The sequence below is a fragment of the Eupeodes corollae genome, chromosome 1, assembly GCF_945859685.1.
Source record: "Eupeodes corollae chromosome 1, idEupCoro1.1, whole genome shotgun sequence".
Taxonomy (NCBI): domain Eukaryota; kingdom Metazoa; phylum Arthropoda; class Insecta; order Diptera; family Syrphidae; genus Eupeodes; species Eupeodes corollae.
In genome coordinates this window covers 129120352-129145084 of record NC_079147.1, presented here as the reverse complement: position 1 = coordinate 129145084, position 24733 = coordinate 129120352, and the positions used below count along the sequence as shown (strand labels likewise).

Genomic DNA, 24733 nt, shown 5'->3' with positions numbered 1-24733 from the left:
TTTGCACATTTTCAGAAGTTGTGGAGCTACAACTGGAACTTGAATCATCATCGATAAGATTCAATAGGGATAAAATTGAATTGTTTGATTCTTCGCTTTCATCACTTTCAAATAAAAACTGCAAATTATAAAAGTTTTTAATAGAGAAAAGAAATAAAAATTAAAATGAATACTTCGATCAACCACAGCAGCTTCCATTTTGGGTATTTGTTTATATTTTTTTTGCTTCGAAATGTCACTTTTGAAAGAACGAATTTGACACTGCTACCAAACTTTAAATAATAAAAAATATGATGATCGAATGCTGTTTTATTATCATGATCTGATCCGGATCAGATCACGGTGATAATAAAACGCGGCTAATATTGTTATTAATGTATCCAGAGAAAATTCATTTTAGCTGAATGCCTCAATTTTATTTGCTCATTCAGCACAAAATATTGATGGTTAAAGTGTCGGCCGAAAGAAAAAGAATGTTCAAATCGACAAACAGCAAGACAAATTCTTTTGTTTTTAAATAAGGCAACAGATACCCTTTGACCAATTTGAAATTATTTTAACGGTCATATAAAAAAAGGAAAAATCCAGCTCAGAATAAATAAAAATAAATAACTCGCACAACCAGGGAAAGAGTGTGGAAATCAAAGTTCAAAAGAGGCAAATAATTAGTGACGGAAATGAAAAAAAGATATACAATTTTTAAATTTACATATGTATATATAAATTTTAAGTTTGTTCCTGTTTTATTGTTGTCTTTACTTGATCTGAATTTGAATGCAGTCAAGTATTTTCCTTAAGTGGATTTTGAATAAAACAACTGAATATTATTTTAACTGTTAACTTTATTAAATTATCTAAATAAACTTAAAATAATATTAAAAGAACTATCTTGTTTGAGTGTGATGTTAAAACTCTCTTGTTTGTATTTTTTGGGCTGCTTTTATACTTTTGTTGGTGTTGTGCGCAACATCTAGGTATATTTGGATAAGTGATTTCATCTGTTATTGATTATGCCATAAAAGAATAAAGGATAAGTATTTCCTGTGTTGGTGTCGGGTGCAAACTGCTTAATTTGTTGGTGTTGTGCGCAACATCTAGGTATATTTGGATCTGTTGTTGATTATGCCATAAAAGAATAAAAGATAAGTATTTCCTGTGTTGGTGTCGGGTGCAAACTGCTTAATTTGTTTATGGGGAAAATACTCCTTTAGTATTTTTTGGGTTTAGCGGTATCATAACCCCTCCCGGGTAAGATTCGGCTACGGGGTTTACTGTAGTAGTTGACATCTTAAGTATTGTTTGTCGTTTTCTTAATATTAACAATATTATGACTATGATTAATACAATAAGTATAATGCTGCTTATTCCATAAGTTACATTTTTTTGTGAGACTGAAAATTCTACTTTTTCTAAGTTATCAATGTCTCTTATTTGTAATTCATTTATATTATTTATGTGAACTTCATGTTCTGGGATATTTAACATTTTTAGGTTATTTTCATAAATTTTGAAACTATAAGTATTATTAAATAAGTTTAGAGTACAATTTTCTGATTTTATAATATAATTTCCGTTAAGTACATATTTTAATGTGTTACAATCTTGTGTTAGTGTTTGATTTTTTATATTTTTGATAATCAATACATTTTGGATTTGGTATACAATATTTTGTTGATTGAAATTTTCATATGAATAATTGAGCTTTGTATTTGATAAGAGTAAATTATTTAAACAATTGTCTTGTAAAACTTGTTTATTAGTTATTATTTCAAAGTATGGAAATATTTTTTCTTCTTGTTGTATAAATAGTTTTTCTTTAAGTTTAATGATTTTGTTTTCTTTTGGGAAGTTTTCTAACATGATTTCATTATATGTTGTTTTGGAAAATTTTGGTATATTCATTATTATTAACAAATTATTTTTGTAAGTAGCTAATGTGATTTTTATTTGTCTTAATTTTTCAAGATTTAACTCATAATCTTTTATTTCTTTGATTGTTATAAGATCTTGGGTCAACATTCCAGATCTACTAGTTAAAATTACATCATTTATCTTTTCTAACATTTTTTGTAATTTTAATATGTTTTTATTTAATTCCATTTCTTTTCTTAATTCTAAGATATCATAAGTAATAGCATTATAATGATTATTCAGAACATTGTTTCCTTCAAAGATATTTTTTAGTTGCTTGAATTGCTGATTGAACTGGTCATTTATTTCTATTTGTTTATTATTATTTCGGACGATGGTTTTAGTTACATCTTCTAAGTTGTCTAACTTTTCTTTAATTATTCTTCCATCTTCACTATCTAGGTTTCCGAAAATTGTTTTTATACCTGTTCCTATAATGTTTATCCATCCTCTTTTTACTATGATATGATGGGGTATTATAGTTTCTAATTTTATTTTTATTGTCTTTATTTCCTCTCTAACTGTATTTTTTACATGGGTTGTTTTCTCAATTGTATTTTCTAATTGTTCCACTAAATTCTGAAACTTAGTTAAATTTATTAAATGGAGTAAAATATCATAATTTTCTATGATTTTGATTGGCTTAGAATTTATTATTACTAATTCCTCATTTATTTTATTTATTTCTATCGATTGACAAGCTATCATTGGTAGAATTACTAATATTATTAATGAGAGGATCCTTATTTGTGTTTTGACTAACATATTTTTTTAGTTTCAAGAATTGGTCCTTGTGCAAAGTTTGTTTTTCTCTATTTGGTTGTATAGTAACCTTTTTATTTTTTATTTCTAACACTTTCACTTTTTTGTGTTTTGTTTTTAATTTATTAAATTGTGCTGGATCATTCACTTTTGTATAGTTTGGATTTATTTGAACATTAGTTCTATTTGAATTCTTTTTACTATTAATTTTTTCTTTTACTTTTTCGATTCTGTCAAAGATCACTTTATTCTCTGTTTTTCCTAGGTGAACGTCAATAGGTTTTTCTTTTGTGGTCAAGTGTATGGTTTTGTTATAAATTTCTAATGCTTTTATTGGGGAGTCTTTGTGAAATATGTTTTTATCAAATATTCTAATGTGTTCATTAAGAGTACTGTGTAATCTTTCAATATCACTGTTTCCTGTATGTCGATACGGAGTACAAAAATGTGTTTCTATTTTCCTTTCTTTAAAAATTTGTTCAACTGTATAAGTTTTAAAGGTTGGGTCGTTGTCTAAAGTCAACTTTTCTGGGACTGGTAAATAAGTAAATATTTTTTGTAGTGCGCGTGCTACGTCTGTTTGATTTTTCGATCTTAACTCTTCGATTGCTGCGAACTTACTAAATTTGTCGATACAAGTCAGATATCGTACATGCTTTGGTAGAATCCAAATGTCTATATGGTAGTGTTTGTGTGATTCTGAGGGTGTTGGTGTTTTTTCATATGGAATCTTTATCGGGTTTCTCTCTATCTTGAGATTACATGTTTCACAATTGTTTGTGTATTTTGTTATTTCTTTTCTCATGTTTGGGTAGTATATTTCCCTTTTGAGTTCTAAATATAGTTTTTCGATGCCAATGTGGTTGAATTCTATATGCTTCTTATGTATTTGATCGTTGAGATCATCGATATTTTGGATATCTTTCACTAAAGTAAATGCTCTAAAGATTTTTATTTTGGATTTGTTATTTATTTTCCAATATTCTTGGAAGAGATTGAACGTTTTATCGTCTGTTAGCAACGCATTGCTTTTTTCTAGATTTAGTTCTAAGAGAATATTTTTGAAATCAAGTTCACTAAAGTTCCTTTTTATTTTGTGAATACGTTTATTCTTGTGTGGGTAAGTTAGTTTGTCTGATTCTTTTTCTCCTATTTCTAGAATAATTTGATTTTTAAAGTAATTAATTGGTTGTTCTGTTATGTAAATAAGATTGTGACTGCTTGACTCTGCTGAGTGTTTTGTAGAAATTAATTCTGCGTTATTTATTTCGGGTATTTTTACTCGTGAAAGGGCGTCGGCCACTTTATTTTCTTTACCTTGTAGGTATTCTATTTTAAAATCGAACTCCTCAAGTTTTATCTTCCATCGTTGAAGTTTCGAGTTAGGTTCTTTTAAATTGTGAAGCCAAACTAATGGCCTATGGTCTGTGAGTATTTTAAAATGTCTTCCGTACAAGTAATATCGAAATTGTTTGGTAGCCCATACTATGGCTAAAAGTTCTTTTTCGATTGTACTATAGTTGCATTCATGCACGTTTAGAGTACGTGATGCAAAGCATAATGGTCCGTGTGATTGACTTAACACAGCACCAATAGCGAAATTTGAAGCGTCTTTAGTGAGTATGAAAGGCTTACTGAAGTCTGGGTGTCGATTGATAAGATCATCAGACATTGCTATTTTTAGCTTGTTTACTGCTTCTATATACTCTTTATCGGAAGTGTTTATTATTGCGTCTTTTTTCAAACATTTTGTGAGTGGTTTGATAATTTTAGCATAGTCGAGAATGAATTTGCGATAATAACCAGTGAGCCCAAGGAAAGATTGAATTTCTTTCACTGTTTTTGGTATTGGGAATTTCTGGATTGTTGCAATTTTACTAGGGTTTGGTTTTATTCCGTCCGGGGTGACTATGTGTCCTAAAAATTCACTATATTTTTTGAGAAAATCGCATTTATTTAATGAAACTTTTAAGTTTACTGAGTGTAGGGTTTTTAATATTTTGTCTAAAGAATTCATGTGTTCTTGTAAACTTGTTGAAAAAATAATAACATCATCTAAGTAAACAAAACAAATTTTCCCTATGTATTCCTTGAGTACTTCGTTCATCATGCGTTGAAATGTCGCAGGAGCATTTTTGAGACCAAACGGCATTCGTAACCACTCGTAATGTCCAGTTAGAGTAGAAAATGCTGTTTTTTCTCGATCTTCTTTAGCGATTTCAATCTGATGGAAACCTTTGGTTAAATCCAAAGTTGAGAAGTAGTTGGCTTTACCTAGTTTATCTAGTATATCGTCTATCAATGGGATAGGATATTTGTCCTCTTTAGTAATGTTATTAAGTTTTCGGTAATCAATGACAATACGCCATTCTTTATTACCTTCTTTGTCTTCTTTTTTAGGTACAACCCAAATTGGGGCGTTGTACGGAGAAGAGCTTGGTTGAATTATTTTTTGTTCTAATAATTCGTTTATTTGTCGATCTACTTCTTTTTTATGGATTTCAGGGTATCTATAGATTCGTGTAAAAATCGGTTCATCGTTTGAAGTAGTAATCGAATGCTTTACGTGATTTGTAAAGGTTAAATCTTGTCCTTTTTTGTAAAAGACTTCTTTGTTTGCGTGCAGCAATTTTTGCAATTCCTTGTATTCTTCCGAATTTAGATGTTCTAATCTCTGTGGGTCAATTATTTCATTATGATTTATTTCATGATAGTCTAATAGGTTGAATTGATTTATTTCTTGTTCGTACCTTTGTTCGTCCTCGCGGGAATAGTACAGGGGAACTGTGAAGTTGTTTATAGACAACGTCTTTGTTTTTGTGTTTAATATTGTATCATTCTGATATAATATATTGTTTCCTAATAAACCGTCATAGTCGTCATGAAATTTGTATACTTGGAATATACAATCGTTTTTTATTGGGATGAAGAATTTTTCTTTTGGTATCACCAATTCTTCTTTTATGTAGATAGGACCTCCTATTGTGTTTATTTTTTGTGGGTTTTGTAATGTTTTTACATAATTTTTTGGAGCTTTATTGGGGTTTATTAAACTACTAGTTGCTCCGGTATCAATTAGTAATCTAATTGTTTCATTATTTTTTGTTAATTTAATAAAGGGGAGATGTTGTCCGAGGCTACTAATGAAAAATCCTCTTTTGGTTTATCGTTGTGATGAATCTGTGCTCGTCTGAGTTGAGAGGAAGTGGGATCAACTTCCATTGGAGTTGGTCGAAGATTTCTAGAGGGTGGTTTATAATTCGGATCATAGTTTCTACCTTTATAGTTTGTATTAACATTGTTATTGTTTCTTTGGAAATTGTTATTTTGATGTGGTTCTGTATTTTGGTTTTGTTGGTTATTTGATTTTTGTGAATTATGTTGAGGTTTTGAATAATTTCTGTCATAATCTCCTCTACTTGGATTATGTTTGTCTATGAATCTGGCTTGAGTTAGCTCGTATAGAGCTTCTTGTAAGCTACTGGGTTTTAGTGAGAAAAGAACAGTTCTCATATAAACTGGTAGTTTTTCTTTAAAGATTTCTAACGCTGTTTGATTATTGTTCGCTATTTCGTGATGCTTATTTTCCTGAATAGTTTTCTGATTTAATTCACATAAATTTTTTTGTACCTCGTTGTAAAATTCTATTACGTTATTTTTATATGGAGTTTGTCTTAATTGATCATACAACTGTAGTGATGATTTAAAACCTCCGAAATTAGCAATCAACAAATTTTTTATATCAATCCATTTGATTAAATGGGCATGAATTTCTATACATCTTTTAGCCTTTCCAATAAATTTAGATTTTAGTAAATTCATACACATAAGCTGACTATTTGGGTCATATTTGTCGAGTGTCGGTATTATACCGTCGACATTAGCTAAAAATGTGTACAAATCTTCGCGTCTTCCGTCAAAGCTAGGAAGTTTTTCAATATATTTTAACGGGTTCAACGTTAAGGTTAACAATTGTTGTTCTGGGTGTGCCATTATAATGTTATCACTTCTTAAGCTAGTATAACTAATTGCACTATTATTTCTTAAATTAATAGTTTCACTATTCTTACCTATTTCTTCGGTTTCACTGCTGCTGCCGTCAGTGTTGTTCCTTCTGTATGGATGATTGTTCACTTTTTTCTTCGCAAAGATATTTTTCATTGTTTTCGTTGGTTGAGCTGATACTACTGCGTTCGCCTTTCCTCTACGGAATTTTTCATCATTACCAATGGTTGGAGTGGGATGATAGGCTGCTTGCTGTAGTTCCGTTGTAAAGCTTTAAACTATCGAATAACTTTCTGTTGGGGCTCCTCTTCATGGAGTTTGTAGGTTGTTATTTGCGGATACTGATATTGTTGGAATAAATCTTGAGTTTCCTTGATGTTGCTTCAATATGAATTTGTATGGTTCGTATATTCGGATTCGGTTCTCTAAAGTTCTCAATTGTTTGTTCGTCTTGAACAGGTTCTTGATTGTTATATATTGTTGATCGTTATATACCTCGTATATAAATTCATCAGCCTCTTCTGGAATTAATAATTTATTCGTTGTTATCGGTATCCTACCGACTGCGCCAATTTTAAGTTTGTTCCTGTTTTATTGTTGTCTTTACTTGATCTGAATTTGAATGCAGTCAAGTATTTTCCTTAAGTGGATTTTGAATAAAACAACTGAATATTATTTTAACTGTTAACTTTATTAAATTATCTAAATAAACTTAAAATAATATTAAAAGAACTATCTTGTTTGAGTGTGATGTTAAAACTCTCTTGTTTGTATTTTTTGGGCTGCTTTTATACTTTTGTTGGTGTTGTGCGCAACATCTAGGTATATTTGGATAAGTGATTTCATCTGTTATTGATTATGCCATAAAAGAATAAAGGATAAGTATTTCCTGTGTTGGTGTCGGGTGCAAACTGCTTAATTTGTTGGTGTTGTGCGCAACATCTAGGTATATTTGGATCTGTTGTTGATTATGCCATAAAAGAATAAAAGATAAGTATTTCCTGTGTTGGTGTCGGGTGCAAACTGCTTAATTTGTTTATGGGGAAAATACTCCTTTAGTATTTTTTGGGTTTAGCGGTATCATAACCTATATATATGTAGGTCTAAACATATATAAAGTAAAACTATTTTTTTTGTCATAAAAACCTAGGGAATTGTCCAGAGTTTATAGACAGGAGGAGAATTGGAACCTAAGTTTCGCTGGACCAAAAAAATCCATACGCAAGGGAAAAGTTCTACCACCTTATTTTCTTGCCACTTTTTTTGATTTTTTATCTTACGTTTTTTATTTGAAATACATTCGTTCAATATCACTTACACGAGGGCGGTTACAGTGGGCAACAAAGAGTTAAATACAGTTTTTTTAATTGCGACAAAAATGAGGATCGGATATCCTAATTTTGTAAATAAAGCGAAGACGTGATTAAAATTTTTGTAGATAAAATTTTGAATTAAAAACCCCTGAAGTCGCTACCAGAGCATTTATTATTTGTTTTAGTCGTAAATTTAGTTAAATAAAAGTTGTCATTATAAGTACTTATACAAATGAAGTTACGTATAATTAATTTATATTTAGATTATTTTTGAAATAAATTTTAAAATTATTATGGTGAACTAATTTTTTTATAAGGAAAGGATGAGAACGATGACGCGGGGAGGGTGAAACAATGACGGTATGAAGAAAATTTAAATTTTCACTAAAGGTATCCAGGAGTCCGGGCAATCTTACACAATGTAAAATAATGCTGAAAGAGACCAGTAGATGTAATGGCGTCTTCAGAGGTCCTTAATCAAGTCACTAAAAATTCACCGAGGGTTGCAGATGTCTTCAAGGATGAAGGACTTGAGGAGAATAACATTTTTTTGAAAGTCCTTTACAGTTTATAGTTTGTATCAATTTTTTTTTTCGGCTCGCAGAACTTCGGCTTCTTCATCATCTTTAGTTATCAATCTTCTTGTGTCAGAATTCTCATAATCTTTTTAAATTTTTGTAAACGAATTTTAAAACATTTTTTGATTTTTAAAATTATAGTACAAACTTTGAAGTTGCCTTTTTTTTTTAGTTTGATATTTTGAATTTTTTTTTTAATATTTTCTTTTCAATTTAAATAATTTTAATATTTTAAATCTGTTTTATTACTTTAAAAAGTACATTTAATGCTTGAATTTTTAGTTTTTGGAAAAATTGAAATTATTCAAAAACTTTATTTTTTTAATTTTGTTTGCTTTTTTATTATACTTTACTGAATTGGAATTCCATTCTTTATATTTTTTTTTTGCATATTTCTGTGAATTCTTGAGTAGTTAAGCTATTCCGTTTACGTTTAAAGGATTTATAATTTATCAATCAAATCATCTTCAATAATTTTTTTTTGTAAATGGGTGAGGCATGAGCACTAACAGACGGATTTCCTTACACGATAGTTTAGGCACTATTTACGCTCGTTCTGAGTCAAGATTTGAAGGTTTCTTTTAAAGGTTTAGAAATATAATTGATCGATTTGACCTTAATAATTCTTTCCGTGAAGCTAATACTTTCCCAGTCGACCAAACTGATGAATTAGCTGAGCGGATGGAAAGAACCATGATGACGAACCAAATAAAGTTGTTCGAAACTTTCGATGTCTTCATGGGGAACGTTATCCAGAAGTTGGGATACCACAACAAACCCAACCTGGTGGATCGAATAGCAATCCTTTCAATAACGGTGCGTATCAACAACAGGGTGAGGAGCATCAGTCAACACCAGATGTTAGGCTCTCTACAACTCCTTCATTAGCTTCCAACGGTTCTACGGTGGGACATTTCTTACAACGGCAATGAAAATGTAAGCGATTTTCTCTTTAAGGTTGATCGATAGAGAGCGTCCTCGCCTTATAGGAAAAACAAATCTTGGGTGTCGTGTTGTTGACACCGAGAATGCCGCTCCTATAAAGTCTCGACACTACCCTTTGTCTCCAGTTCGTCAAGAGGAAGTTTACAAAGAATTAGACCGCAAGCTGGAGCTTGATGTTATAGAGGTTAGTAATTCTCCATGGAGTAGTCCGGTGGTATTAGTGAGGAAACCAGTCAAGGTTCGTCTCTGCCTTGGTTTTCATAAAGTCAACGCAGTTACCGTTGAGGATGCATACCCATTACCACATGTGGAGGGGTTACTGAGCCGGATCCAAGACACGAGATTTATAACCTGTATAGATCTTAAAGATGCTTATTGGCAAATTCCTCACGATGAGAAATCTCGCGAGAAGACCACATTCACAGTTCCGGGTAGGCCTCTTTATCACTTCAAGGTGATGCCTTTTGGATTGAACAATATGGGGCAAACGATGTGTTGTGTGATCGGTCAAGTCATACCCGGTTCTCTTCGCGAAAATGTTTTCGTCTATCTAGACGATCTTCTGATCTACACTTCCGATTTTGAGTCTCACGGATTCTTAGCGAAGTAGCTGCTTGTCTACATCGAGCGAATTTATCTATTTACCACGATAAAAGCAAGGTGTATGTGGTGTTCTCTTTCGGTTGGATGAGGACGACAACAAAAAACCGATAGCATACATGTCGAAGAAGCTGACATACCGAGCAGGAATGTCTTGCAGCCGTCCTGAGTATATGCAAATTTAGGCCCCATGTTGACGGATTAACTTTCACCGTAATAACGGACCATTCTAGTCTTAATTTGCTAATGTCAATAAAAGAACTCAGCAGCAGATTAGCTAGATGGAGCTTGGAACTTCAGGGTTACAATTTTAAAATTGAACACCAAAACGGATCCCTCAATATAGTGCCTGACTCGCTGTCCAGAATAGATATGGAAAAGATGATGTGTGGTGAAATTGACTTGAATTGGATTGAGTTTGATTCGACGCAATATTCCCTGCGACCGAAGTACTAACGCAACAATGCATCGAACTGGCACACGACACTAAGCTAAGCTGTGATAGTGGTTTTGCGAAAACCTGTGCTCACATCAAAGCCAAATTTTATTAGCCTAAGATACTCAAAGACATGAAAACTTTTGCGAAAAAGTGAGATATTTGTAAAATGGTGAAAGCCATAAACAGAACTCTTTCCCCACCTATCACCACCCAAACAAGTACTGAAAGACCTATGCAACGCTTGTATACAGATTTTTAAGGTCCATATCCTCGTACGAAACGAGGTATTGTTTATGTTTTTTATTGTTGTGGATTTACCTCTCTAAAGACGATGTCATATGCAAAATCTTCTAGAATTATCTAGTTTCTAGAAGTTGATATATTTCATACTTTCGGCACATCTGAAAAGTTTCACTCTGATAATGAACGGCAGTTCGTGTTCAAAAAATTCTTGGCGAATTACGGTGGCGTACAGCATGTGCGAACGGCTTTGTATTCTCCGCAGGCTAATATTTCCGAGCGGGTCAACCGCAGCGCGTGTGCTCTCCGATCCGATATCTATGATTCCTTAGGTTGCCAACCATACTTCGCCCTTTTTGGGCAGAGTATGGTGAATTATGGTTCGCCCTACAAAATTTTGCGTGAATTGAAAGCTTAAGGAGACACGCAGATGCTAGTCCTGCCGAATACACTTATAATTCTAGAACGAAACATGCAGCCTACCGTGAAGGCAAAGAAGTTTTCCACAGGAATTTGCTCAAAGCAAATTTTCTTTAGGAATCAACGCCAAACTCCTCCAAAATTTGTTAAATGCCGAGTCCGGAAAGTTATTGGCAACTGCATTTAGGAGTTGGAAAGTAGAATTGGAAAAGTTATCGATATCTTCCATGCGAAGGATCCAGTAAAATCCTGAAATTCAAATAAAACAAACCACGAAGTATCTTGTCTGTCATAGATTTGGTTTAAAAAAAATACGTATCTGACTAATTTGCATGTTTTTGTGCCCTGCTAGATATCCTTAAGTGGGTTCGCGTCCCACGTTCGTTTACGAAGATAAGTATCCGATTTATTTTACGACTATGTAATGTATGTTTTTAAAATCACTATATTTTTTACAAAGCACACACCTGATTATTCACAAACACTTTATTTGACTTGTTTATTATTTATTTATTTTTTTTTATCACTTGACGATTTTATACTGACACAACACCATTCCCACAAGCAAATGACTGTATATTTAATTATTTATTCTGATTGACGATCGACTAAATCGAATCTTATTTTTTTACATCTAATAACGTTTAATAATTTTATTTAATTTAATATCCCGTGCAATTCATTTATGACGTCAATTTATTTATATTTATTTTATTTATTCAATTAACCTTGCAATAAGGAAACCGGGAAATAAGCAATACATTTTTTTTACAACAACACTCAATTCGCAACGACAATATCCCGACAGCACAACTCTATTTACATTTTCTTTTAATTTCAAGGTTATTGACCTCGGCAAATCTCGCGATTTGTAAACACAAAATAATATAATAATTTAGTTTAGCTTTTTTTTCAAATTGCTTAAAGGATTGTAAATCTATTAATTTAAGAATAAATGTAATATTAGTCTTAAGTTCTAAGATTAGTTTGTTTAACGAATTCAATAAATAAATAGTGATCTTCAATCCCACGGTTTCCCAAGAATTAATATTAAATTTAAAAATCAAACGTTCGTTGTGTTTTTTTTAGTCACTTAACTTATCGCAAGGAATTTTTGAATTTTCTTCTTCAGTTTAAAAAAAAATCCTGGCGCCCAATTTAAGTGCAACGTACCCCACTGTAGGTACTTGCAATAAAATAGTTTCAATTGTAACAATTTGATTGATTTTATACATGGACCAACCGGTCACTTTGCGGGATTGCTACAGACAAAGATTATGCCGGTCTCGATGATAATGAAATAAAATAATCCTAATATTATCTGGAAGTGTTATACACGTCCATTAATTTCTATTTCAAGCATTGTGCAAAAGATTTAAGACTTAACTTCTATAGTCTTCTACTTTGAACGTCGAACTTGTCGATTTGTAGAAGCTGAGTAAGGTCAATGATTTTCGAGAATTTTCTCCAGATAAGTCCTGAAACTAAAGGACGTTCTTATCCCTCCAGCTTTCCAAAATTATCACCCCTTTCCACATAAACAAGGCATACAAGCCAATGCCTATGTTGCCAGCTATAATCCCACCACCCACGTTGTAATGGCGAAAAAGCTAGACAACACTCCTCTCTCCGGTGCTCCTTCCTACCTAGGTAACCAAGCTCAATTGCTGTTTACCGATCCTAATCATTTCCTTACTTATCAGAATGATGTTCTTAACATCAATTGACTCCTCACCCTATCTCTTCCTTTCCTACTACATCATATCTTAATTGGGCTGGATCTAAGGTGTTAAACGTGCCGATAATCAGCCTGGCTGGGGGCCCAATTCAAAAATAGCTCAGTCTCTAACAGAGTATCCGGATACCTGGCGACCTCCGGATTAACTACCCTTAATTGTACATGCGGATCCCTGTACAGACGATGCATCATTGGGGGCTGAAAGGACACCTCAGGAAATCGCTCGCGTGGAATGGGCTAACAGTGTTCTTGCTGCACTTAGAACCAATAAAGACTCTACGTCTTAACGCGAAAGGTCTATTGAGGGGGCTATACCCACACCAAAACGGTCTCGGGTGCACAACACCAACACTTCCATCAATCACATGAGGATACAAGTTAGTTTCAGTAACGTCACGAAGGGCAAACTCGTGGTTGAGGTTATTGACAGGAGCGATGATGATGATGATGAAAGCTCTCGGGTGGCTTTTAAAACATGTTGAGACAGCTTCCAGGACCACTTCCTTCCATAAGTGATGGGGGTTGGCATCAGGGTCATGTCAAACTGATGGTTTGTGGCGATCAGAGGTCTTGTGACTTCTACAAGCTTGCTGTCAGCCGGTTAGGTGAAGTTTGGCCAGGTGCGAAACTCGAGGTTGTCGCTAAGGAAGACATTCCTAGCAGACCTAGAGCCCGAATTTTGATTCGAAGGGTCTTTATAAGAGTAAAATTGTGGTACTCAATAAAGAATCTTTGGCTCCTCTAGCTCTGACCAATAGCTTCATATATTATGGTTTCGGATCCATCAAAATTCGAATATACAAAATAGATGAGGCTATCGCGGATAGTGGGCCTCCAACAATAGCCGAATGTGAACTCGCGGTTGGTGGGACTGGTACGTGCGTTGTCTTCTCTCCTACCAGACGGTGACGATACACACATGCGCTCCCCAATCACGACTCTTCCTCTACAAAAGTTGAAACCATTCCATCCTTAATAAAGACTTTATATTTGTATGATTCTTCTGAGCGAGGACGAGCTCTTGGGTTCGTCCTTAGACTCAGAGGATCAGAACAAAACCGTAGTGGAGGTTGATCTGCCTAATTGTAAAGATACCACCGCAGCTAGGCTGGAATCAACCAAAGGAAGTTTCTGGCTAGTGACGGCGTATCTTGGCCATGACCACCTTGGCGCTCTTCTTGAAAAAACCCTTGAGATAATCTTCTCTGAAGCGGAACGGCAAAGGATCCGTCTAATTATTGGGACCGATGTTAAAACTCATCACACGGTATGGGAGAGTACGAATATCAACAACATAGGTGAGTCTTTTTTTGATTATATTCTTCGTACTAACCTCTTAGTAAGTAATGTTAGAAATGAACCAACCATCATCACTAAAATTTGGCAAAAAGTCCTAAACATAACTCTTGTCTCAGATACTATACACCATATGATCTAGGAATGGAAAGTATCCAAAGAACAATCGTTCTCTGATCAGCCTAAAGATTCATGTGGTATCAGAATGGACCATTAAACTGGCCTAAGTCTGTCCAATTCCATCAGCCACTTTAACCTAACCTAACTTCTGTGGTCATTAATCTAAAAAGTGAACTGAGTTCTCTTAAAGGAAATATCATTCCTAAATCAATTCTTGAAACTTGCTAAAACGATAGTAGTTCGAGGTGAATCAATATAGCTAATGACACAAATCTAATGAAAAACAACTGAAAAATAAAAAAAAAACCAAAAAGAGGAACATGCCGGCGTTGATGCCAATGACGCTGCTGCGATCATACTGAAGCACTAAGGAGAACAAGTTTTGGGTATAGCTTTGCTCACAGCAAAATCAAAATGAATCTAAAGCAATGGATTTTCTATGAATGAGATACGATCATGGTTTATTTTTCTTGCAAAGCTTGATGTCTGAAAAACTATTCCATCTCTGGTGAGAGAAAAAGAAAACATTTGAGCGACATTGGCAATAAAGCCAGCAGGTTCATCGTTTTTTTTCTTTTTTTCAAGGATTTTTCTGTTTCTTTCCGAAATTAAGAGTAAATCAGAGATTTTAGACACCTGCGCAGTAGAATAGCTAACTGAATTTGTTCAAGCTATACTTACCGCGTTAACAAGGAGAATTGAATCCGAATTGAATCAGGATTTACCGCCGTATAGACCTGGATCGGATCGAAATAGGATTTCTGGATCTAATCCCACTGACCGAGATAAATCGAATCGAAATTTTGTCTGTAAACCTGAATCGGCGAATCGAATTATTGGTGTGTGAGGTTTTGCTAGCGTGCGATAAGGTTTTTCCCTCTTGCTTGCTTTAAGCTCAATTTAATTTGTAGCGCGTCTTTGTATTGAGAGCATTGTTATACAATATGAAATTCATTTCAAAGTTATTCACGTAGCAGAACGCACACACATAAAACCCAAATGTTATTTTGATTTCGTTTGAATTTGATTATCTGATTCAGCGCTACCATATACCTGGATCGAAATCTCAATTCGATTCGATTCCTCGATCTCCTCTTGTAACCAGGGTAACTAAGCGTAGCGTCAATACATTGAACATGAAAAAATACTTCTTCTTTCTTATATTGTTTTTCGCGTACAAATATACAAAATATGTCCTATTACCAAATAGAGGGAACCGATTTTAGCCATCTTATTTCACTTTTAATGTTTTAAAACAATTACAAAGTAAGTACAAAAAAAAAAATGATCATAAAAATGTAATGGCGACTACTTACATAATCTGTGACCTGGTCTTACAGGTCAAGTTTATACCCAAATTGAAACGTGTTTTAAAGTGGGGATTAAATTATGAAATTTGGATTGCGGGTTCGAAATGCAACAGCTGCTAAAATTTTAATAACAATTTGATGTTTGAAACCATATATAAAATCAAAACCTAACTTAATTCAACCAATGTCTACGCTTTTCTTCTAAGGATAAGAAGTTATGATGCTAAAGAGTGCTTTTTATTGTGCTACATTCTTAAATTAACCAAATTTCTTATTGTTTAGTTTTGAACAAATAAAAAATAAATACAAAAAAAAACTTTGGGAAAAGCTACGCAGGAGTGACTTTCCGACCACGTAAAAATATTTATTTTCGAAAAACCTACAAGCTTCGGATGGATAAGGACGGATTTACTGATGACGAACAAAGCAAACGAAATAAGGACAGGAAGTCCAACAGTTAGCCGAAGCTCTAAACTGCTGCAAGGAAGAAAAGGGCGAAACTTTCTGGTGCTAGGACTCAGTTCAAACATCTCGATATCCACAAGGTTACATGGAAATCTTCTGATCGACTCACTACACATCTTCAGTATACAGGATGTCCAAACATTCCGGCGGCCAACTTTGAGTCCTACCTACCTCGTTGTATATAAGGTACGACTACCGATACTACGATCCAAACCAAAACAAGCAAGTACTGTGCGAAAATTTGAAGTTTGTCGGCTACAATAGCAAGAGATTGTCCTTTTCCGACCGAGTCTCCAACATCTTTTGAAGTCGTTTACTGCCAGTATTAAGCATTGAAAACCAGTAGGACAATGTTTTGCAGCAATCAGCGATGCTACACCGGGCCACCAAAGTGAAACCCCTAATTTGACGACTAGTGCCAGCAAGCGCATGCAGCATGCAGTCAATGAGAGATGGGTGTTTCTTGGGAGGCTACGAGAAAAAAATTATTCAGTTGCTTTTTGTTCTGTCTTCATAGATGGAGAGTGGAGAGAAGATACAACGACGAACTTTACGGTACAGGATATAAGACAAAACTGACCTGGTTAAATAAATAAAAGTACACCAAATTTGATGGCTGATGTAGAGCGAATGGACATCAATGCTCCATCCCAGAAGCCCTTCAAATCCAATTCCGATACACAGCGCAGTTGAGGAAGACCGTAACTCAGGTGACGCACGCAGTTGTGAGAAGACCTCAAACAACATGCCCCGGTCCATCCCGGACTGTAGCGCCACCTAAATGAGTAAGAGTTTAATTATGTAATGCATTTAACTGTATTTTATTTCATTTATTTTGAAAAGGAAACAAATTAATACAGTAAAAAAAGAGATACAATTAATTCAGCTTGTTTGTCGAAAGTAACATTGTAACAAAACAGCTCTAAAATAATCGAATTGCCAATTTGGCTATAACTCAAATCTAAAACCAAAACAAAATACCAATACACAAAATTCTTAGAACAGAAAATATGTAACAAAAAAATAAGTTTTACTTTTTTAACTTGATCCTAAAAGAAGCCCAAGAAATTCGGTTGCGCCTATTTTAATATGTAAAGGCCGAATATGTGAATGGCACCTACATAAAAAAGTTTCTTGAAGTAAAATACATTTGACTTAGTCGCTGCCCGGGTTTTCAAGATTGAAACTTTTTTTCGGCGTTCAAGAACGTCACGAATCTCCCTTCTCTTGAAAAAAAAAATAGAAAATTGCCATAAATTTTTATGGCTTGCTGTTATTGACTTTCATAACATTAAACATAATTTTATGGAACTATGGAGAAGCGAGTCCTACGGCTGGTCTAAAAAGAATTAATTTTCTGTGTGCATAACGCATTAAAAACATTGAAGTAAAATAACCCCAGGATGTTTATCCATTAAATATTTGTATATGACATCGGAAACTTCCGAAATAATAGACATGATCTTATAAACATATATTAATTGTGGACAGGTAAAGAGATTTAAAGGGTAGGTAACTTAATTTAACAACAAGCTACTCTACCAACCGTGTGAACAAACAACATTTGTATGTCTCTGAGCAGTTTAAGATCTTACTAATAAGAATATTTAATTAGTTAAATTATCTACAAAATTAATTGTGAGATTTTTGGACAAAATTGGTGAACAAAAAATATTTACATTTACAAGCCAAACCTACTTAGATTGAATTTCGACATCTTCAAGGATTCGTTTTAATCTTGATTGAAGTGAGGATAGTTTTAAATCTCCAGTTTCTTTATGAAAAGTTGTAACGTAACAAAAGCCTTGGTCGCAAAGTTTGTAAGGTAAAAATGTATAGTTTCCACACGATATCTGTAAATTAATTAAATAATATTTTATAATTACTACATAATCATCATAATCGTCGTTATAATTATATGTATTACAATAGTTTTTAATAATATAGTCACAATAATTATGATTATGATTATCATCATCATTATCATTATCATTATCATTATCATTATCATTATCATTATCATTATCATTATCATTATCATTATCATTATCATTATCATTATCATTATCATTATCATTATCATTATCATTATCATTATCATTATCGTTATCATTATCATTATCATTATCATTATCATTATCATTATCATTATCATTATCATTATCATTATCATTATCAGTATCATTATAATTATAATTATAATTATAATTATCATTATCATTATCATTATCATCATTATCATTATCATTATCATTATCATTATCATTATCATTATCATTATCATTATCATCATTATCATTATCATTATCATTATCATTATCATTATCATTATCATTATCATTATCATTATCATTATCATTATCATTATCATTATCATTATCATTATCATTATCATTATCATTATCATTATCATTATCATTATCATTATCATTATCATTATCATTATCATTATCATTATCATTATCATTATCATTATCATTATCATTATCATTATCATTATCATTATCATTATCATTATCATTATCATTATCATTATCATTATCATTATCATTATCATTATCATTATCATTATCATTATCATTATCATTATCATTATCATTATCATTATCATTATCATTATCATTATCATTATCATTATCATTATCATTATCATTATCATTATCATTATCATTATCATTATCATTATCATTATCATTATCATTATCATTATCATTATCATTATCATTATCATTATCATTATCATTATCATTATCATTATCATTATCATTATCATTATCATTATCATTATCATTATCATTATCATTATCATTATCATTATCATTATCATTATCATTATCATTATCATTATCATTATCATTATCATTATCATTATCATTATCATTATCATTATCATTATCATTATCATTATCATTATCATTATCATTATCATTATCATTATCATTATCATTATCATTATCATTATCATTATCATTATCATTATCATTATCATTATCATTATCATTATCATTATCATTATCATTATCATTATCATTATCATTATCATTATCATTATCATTATCATTATCATTATCATTATCATTATCATTATCATTATCATTATCATTATCATTATCATTATCATTATCATTATCATTATCATTATCATTATCATTATCATTATCATTATCATTATCATTATCATTATCATTATCATTATCATTATCATTATCATTATCATTATCATTATCATTATCATTATCATTATCATTATCATTATCATTATCATTATCATTATCATTATCATTATCATTATCATTATCATTATCATTATCATTATCATTATCATTATAATTATCATTATCATTATCATTATCATTTTCATTATCAAAGTTGATTGATACTTACTTTTAAGCATAATGTCTGCTTATATTGGACATCATTATATGTAAGTATGTTGCCTTTCATACCGAAGCTTTCTCTTACTCCCAAATGATAAAATAAGGAACTTTGTTGAGCTTGAATACTCAAATCGACGACAACCACATCGGCATTATAGAATGTCTCGAGAACGTTTGTTTCACCAAAATCAAGCCTTTCAAACTGTGAATGATATTTAAAAATAAGTAAATATAATAAAATGTCTTTATTAATTTTGATACAAAATAAACTATTAAGTGGTTTATAATTCGGTAATACTGCTTGTTTTTTATATTCACATTTATATATTTATTCGGAATGGCTGTGTGCAATAACTTAATATATTTAATTTTTTTAATTTTGATGAGGAATGTAGAAGGTACACCAAGATTTATTAATAAAAGAAGCATCATACCACCATCCATGTATTTTATCAAGTAGAAAGTGAATGACATTTGTAATACTTTAATTATGGTACTTTAGGAATACTGGACTTCAAGCACCTGACATACGAGCAATAAAAAGAAATTTGAATGTAATTTTCTTATCGCCATCAAATATTACTTATGTTTAAGAAAGGAAATGTAATTGGTAAACACAATTTTTAATATCCACTTTTTTTCCAAAATTTCAGAATCGGGATAAATTTGGATTTAATTTAAAAATGCGCCAACAAACCAAAGCAACCTCCGGTTGTTTTTATTTCTGTTGCGGGGACAACTGAGATTTAATAATGAAGCTTAAAAGGGATTTAACTCTTACACAAACATGAGCATTCCTGGAAGTGCGAGTATTACGGTTGAATTGAGGGGAGGAATGCAACTGGCTCATTCGACAGACCATTGTTTGGAAAAGTATCTGTAAAACAACGAAAGGCATGACACATTGCGCTGGTGTTCGAGAGATGTAAATGTTTCAGTTATAGTTATCATTTTCAAAGCCCCTTTTTTATCCTATTAAAAAGGCTCAAACTTGATTTAAGGGCTCCTGCCCAAATTTGCGAGTTACATTCAAGTTTTGGACGAATGAAGGCTTTGTAAATTACTGCCAGATAAGAAGGGGTGACAAATTTCTGCAACGTCGGAGAAATCCCAAGCACCTGCCAGCATTTTGGGCAATATCAAATATGTGATCATTCCATAAAAGGTGATCTGTGATACACATATCGAGCACTGACAGTTGACTAGTTTCCGCATGTGCAAGTGCCACTATAGATAGCGGCACCGGGGTTATGTTCCGCTGTAACGACAGGAGACAGCATTGAGTTTTCAAAGTATTAAATTCTACACGGTTTTTGTTTTGATGCTCTAAAGATCAGAATTTAATGAGCTTATCATACGCTGCCGTTGAAGTTCCACATCCGAAGGACAAGGATGTGAATCTAGAAACGAATATGAAAAGCTGAGGGTACTGTCGTCGGCGAAACAGTTTAGTGGATTAGAAGTGGCTAACAAAAGATCATTTATGTATATAAGGAAGACAGTCGGAGGCAAAACGGGGCCCTGGGGGACAGCAGCATTTATTTTATGAATTTCAGACTTGAAACCTTAGAAAGAAGGGACGTGAGTGCTATTGAACGGTCGTTAGAGGGAGAGGAACATTCGCCTTTTTTAGGGACTGGCTGGACTAATGACGTTTTCCATCCACTCGGAAAGAGACCTGTAGAGTAGGAAAAGCTTACGCAGTGGTTTTAACAACACTGAAGAATGCCTCTTCAGAGCAATAGGTGGAACACTTTTCGGGCCAACGGATTTGTGTATGTTAAGGTCTTTCAGGGGCCCTACTATGTAACTCGATTCTACTTTTGATTCTATTCGAAACTCATTTCCGATTCTAATTTCAAATCGTACTACGTATGTAAGTAGAATCGAATGCCAGTAATGCCAACCTTTTAGCCAACAAATTTGCAAATTTCGAACGAGTCTCGCATTATGTTTGCAATAATTTAATTTAGAAAAAAAAAACAAACAAATGTTGATTTGGCGACCAATATTTTCCGAAAATATTTAAATAAAGAATTATAAGTAAATAAAAATGGATAGTGTGGCACTTTGGTTGGAGTCGGAAGGAAATGGAGAAAGAGTTTATCAAATTGAAAGGAGGAGGATTAGGGATAAATCCAACATAATGGAGCTCAGCGACGAAAGGTTTCCTTTATTGAGTAATTATGTAGGCGTTTTTAATCTAAAAAATTACTTTATTTCAGCTTTGTTAAGAACTACCGCCTTTCAAAAGAAACCTTTATGTATTTATTAAACAATATAACAAAAGACTTAAGTATTCGGAGAAGGCAAAGTTCTGTTCCCAACATAATTAAGCTATCAGCTACATTGAAACTTTTGTCAACAGGTGGTTACCAAAACCAGATCGGTGGAGACATGCCTGCGAGGCTTTCTCAAAAAACTCTTTCCAAAATTATAAAAGAAGTCTTAACATCAGTAGAAAAAGTAATGTGTTCTCAACTTGTCAACTTCAAAATGTCAGATGAAGAAAAAAGAAAATCAAAGCGTCATTTTTGGGAAAAATCTGGAATTCCTGGTGTGATTGGTGTTGTCGATGGAACACACATTCAACTTATTCGGCCAACTAACAGTGAACAACTATTTTTTAACAGAAAGCTTAAGCATAGTATAAATGTGATGGTGGTAAGTCCAATTTATCATTATTCGTACACCTACTTTATGCATACATACATTATGCACATTCATATATAAATTAGAATCAAAAAATGCTTTTTTTTGTAACTAGATATGTGACTACACTATGGCGATAAGATCGGTAAACGGACGATATGGAGGAGCATCCCATGATTCCCATGTCTGGGCTCTTAGTGCGGAAAGAGCTTACCTCAAACGTTGCTTTGAAAATGGAGATAAGTCGTGATGGATCTTAGTTAAGTACATATCTACATTCTACATATATAAATTTAAAGCAAAATAATATTAAAAAATTATTTAAGGAGACTCAGGATATCCGTTAGAGCCTTGGATTATGACCCCGTACAGAACGGCAGCTGAAGGATCTATGGAATCAAAATTCAACGAAAAATTCTCAGTTTCAAGATCAATAATTGAGCGCGTTTTCGGTGTCCTAAAGGCAAGATTCCGATGTCTTTTGGCGGCCAGGGAACTTCATTATCCACCCGAGAAGGTTACTCGAATTATGAACGTGTGTTGTGCTCTCCACAATCTCTGTTTGAAGGTCAGAGTTGAACACCCTAATTCAACACAAGCAATGTTAGAAGAAGACGAGAACCATTTTTCTTTATAAGAACAGCCTTAAGAAACAAATGAACATTCTAATTTGGCTAAAAGAAAAAGAAATAAAATAAGAGATGATTTAACGAATTCATAAAGTTTTTATTTGTGAAAAGCAACTCTTAAGACTAAATATAATAACAAATAAATAAAAAAAAAAACGAAACAAAAACAAATAACTTCAGTCTTTTTAAATTAGCACATATTATGGTATTTAAATATTGAATGTACATACGTACTTCATAAAACTAAAAAAATCACATTATGAAAGCAAAAATGAACCAATTTCTATACTAAAAAAAAATATGTACATAGGGAATGAAACTTCAAACACAATCAATATGGATTGTTCAGTGATTGGCGAAGTGTTAGAATCTCGGGTTTGAGTTTCAATTTAGTGACAGCATGTTGGTTTTTTTCAATATAACTTTTTTTTTTAATTCAAACTTTTCTTTTTTCAGTTCCAGTTTTTCTTTTTTAAGTTCAAGTTTTTCTTTGCGGGGGTGGAATGTTTTCTTCTTCATTACTCAGAATTCCTATATCTCTTACTTCATTTTCAACAATGAGATCACTGGTAACTTCAATATCCAAATGTGAAGGGTTACCGTTATTTTGTTTTACCACTCCAAAACTTAATGAACCGGCCATTCCCTCAATCGCTTGGCCTAAGTCCAAAAGTTCAGCGACCTTCTCCTCTAGTGGAGTTAATACATTATATCACGCTATCACGTTGTGGGGGACCAATTCAACGCATTCAATTGATTGGATACATTTTTCCATTGATGGTTGGACTTTTGTCTTGCTTCCGAGAATTTCAAACTGTGCGGCGTTCGTGTTTGAGGTTTTTGATGTATTCCTGAGCAGGAAACTTATGTATATTAGCATGTTTATTAAATAATTCTACTAAATATTAACAATATATAATTTCCATTTACTTACATTTCAAAAGAAAAATTCTTGTTTCGACCGCTCGCAAACACATTTGATATAGAATGATATATAGAATGATTTAAATTAAAATTAAGTAGTACCGAATTTCCGAATAAAACAAAAATAGTTGGCATTACTTGAGGTGTTCGATTTTCGTTTATTAGGATTTGCTATCGAGTTACAGAGTTGCGATTTTGCGAATTCGAGCAATTTCATTGTAGAATCGAGTTACATAGTAGGGCCCCAGTACTCTTGTAACTGAACGAGTGCGAAAGAAGATTCGTCCCATAGAATCGTTTAAGCTCTTGTAGAATCCTGTGAGAAAGTTAAAATGAAACGAGATGTGTTGGCTTTAACTTTCAAGTCAGAACTGATTTTTATTTATTTTTGAAACACTATTTATACAATAAAGTTTGTTTATACTCGAGCTGTCATTTGAGGTGGATTGGAGCACAAATTTGGAGTGATATTTCTTTCTTGTGTTTGTTCTTCTTCTTCGTTTAAAAGAAACGCTGGTTTGAGACGATAGATAGAGATATTTTTTTAATGTCCTTTTATTTCAAGTGTGAAATATTTGCTCGTCTTCGATTTAACAAGGTAGGTACCATAGACAAGTTCAGCTAAGGTTGCTTTGTAGTCTTCTTGTAAAGATGATCTTAGGCCAAGCAGAACGATTGGAAGTTTGGCTACCCAATCTTGTGTTTCGTGGCATTTGATAGCTGCCTTCAAAGTTCGGTGGAATCGCTCTATCATGCCATTTGCCTGTGGATGATAAGGCAATGACCGGTGTCTCTTGATACCCAGAAGTTTTGGAAGTTCGTTGAAAAGAGAAGATTCAAATTGCCTTCCTTGGTCCGTCACAATTTCTTTGGGGATTCCGAACCTTGAAATCCATCCAGAAAGAAAAGCTGTCGCAACTGTTTCGGCGGTGATGTCTGTGAATGGAATGACTTTGAAACGATCGATGCAGGTGAGGGCATATGTGTATCCATCTGAATATGGCAAAGG

General features: G+C 32.9%; 2 protein-coding genes across 3 annotated transcripts in view; one reads left to right on the top strand and one right to left on the bottom strand.

Annotated features, from left to right (window-relative positions):
- LOC129953660 (mitogen-activated protein kinase kinase kinase 15) overlaps positions 1-24733 on the bottom strand; it is an 83747-nt gene that overhangs the window by 47612 nt on the left and 11402 nt on the right. For both annotated transcript variants that reach the window (XM_056066991.1, XM_056066990.1), the window contains exons 2-3: positions 19527-19721; positions 17841-17995 (exon numbers count right to left, since the gene is read on the bottom strand). In XM_056066991.1, the coding sequence (XP_055922966.1) occupies positions 17841-17995; positions 19527-19721 (350 nt within the window). The remainder of the gene's footprint in view (positions 1-17840; positions 17996-19526; positions 19722-24733) is intronic.
- Positions 20574-23564, top strand: LOC129953663 (putative nuclease HARBI1). Its single transcript, XM_056066995.1, has 3 exons — positions 20574-21685; positions 21745-22183; positions 22287-23564. The coding sequence occupies exons 1-3, from the start codon at positions 21573-21575 to the stop codon at positions 22419-22421; spliced, it is 687 nt and encodes a 228-aa protein (XP_055922970.1). The 5' UTR covers positions 20574-21572; the 3' UTR covers positions 22422-23564.

Coding starts and splice junctions, on each gene's coding strand:
- LOC129953663 (XM_056066995.1), top strand. CDS start 21,573: ATGGATAGTGTGGCACTTTGGTTGGAGTCGGAAGGAAATGGAGAAAGA. Junction 21,686..21,744: donor ATGGAGCTCAGCGACGAAAG/GTTTCCTTTATT, acceptor ACTTTATTTCAG/CTTTGTTAAGAACTACCGCC. Junction 22,184..22,286: donor ATAGTATAAATGTGATGGTG/GTAAGTCCAATT, acceptor TTTTGTAACTAG/ATATGTGACTACACTATGGC.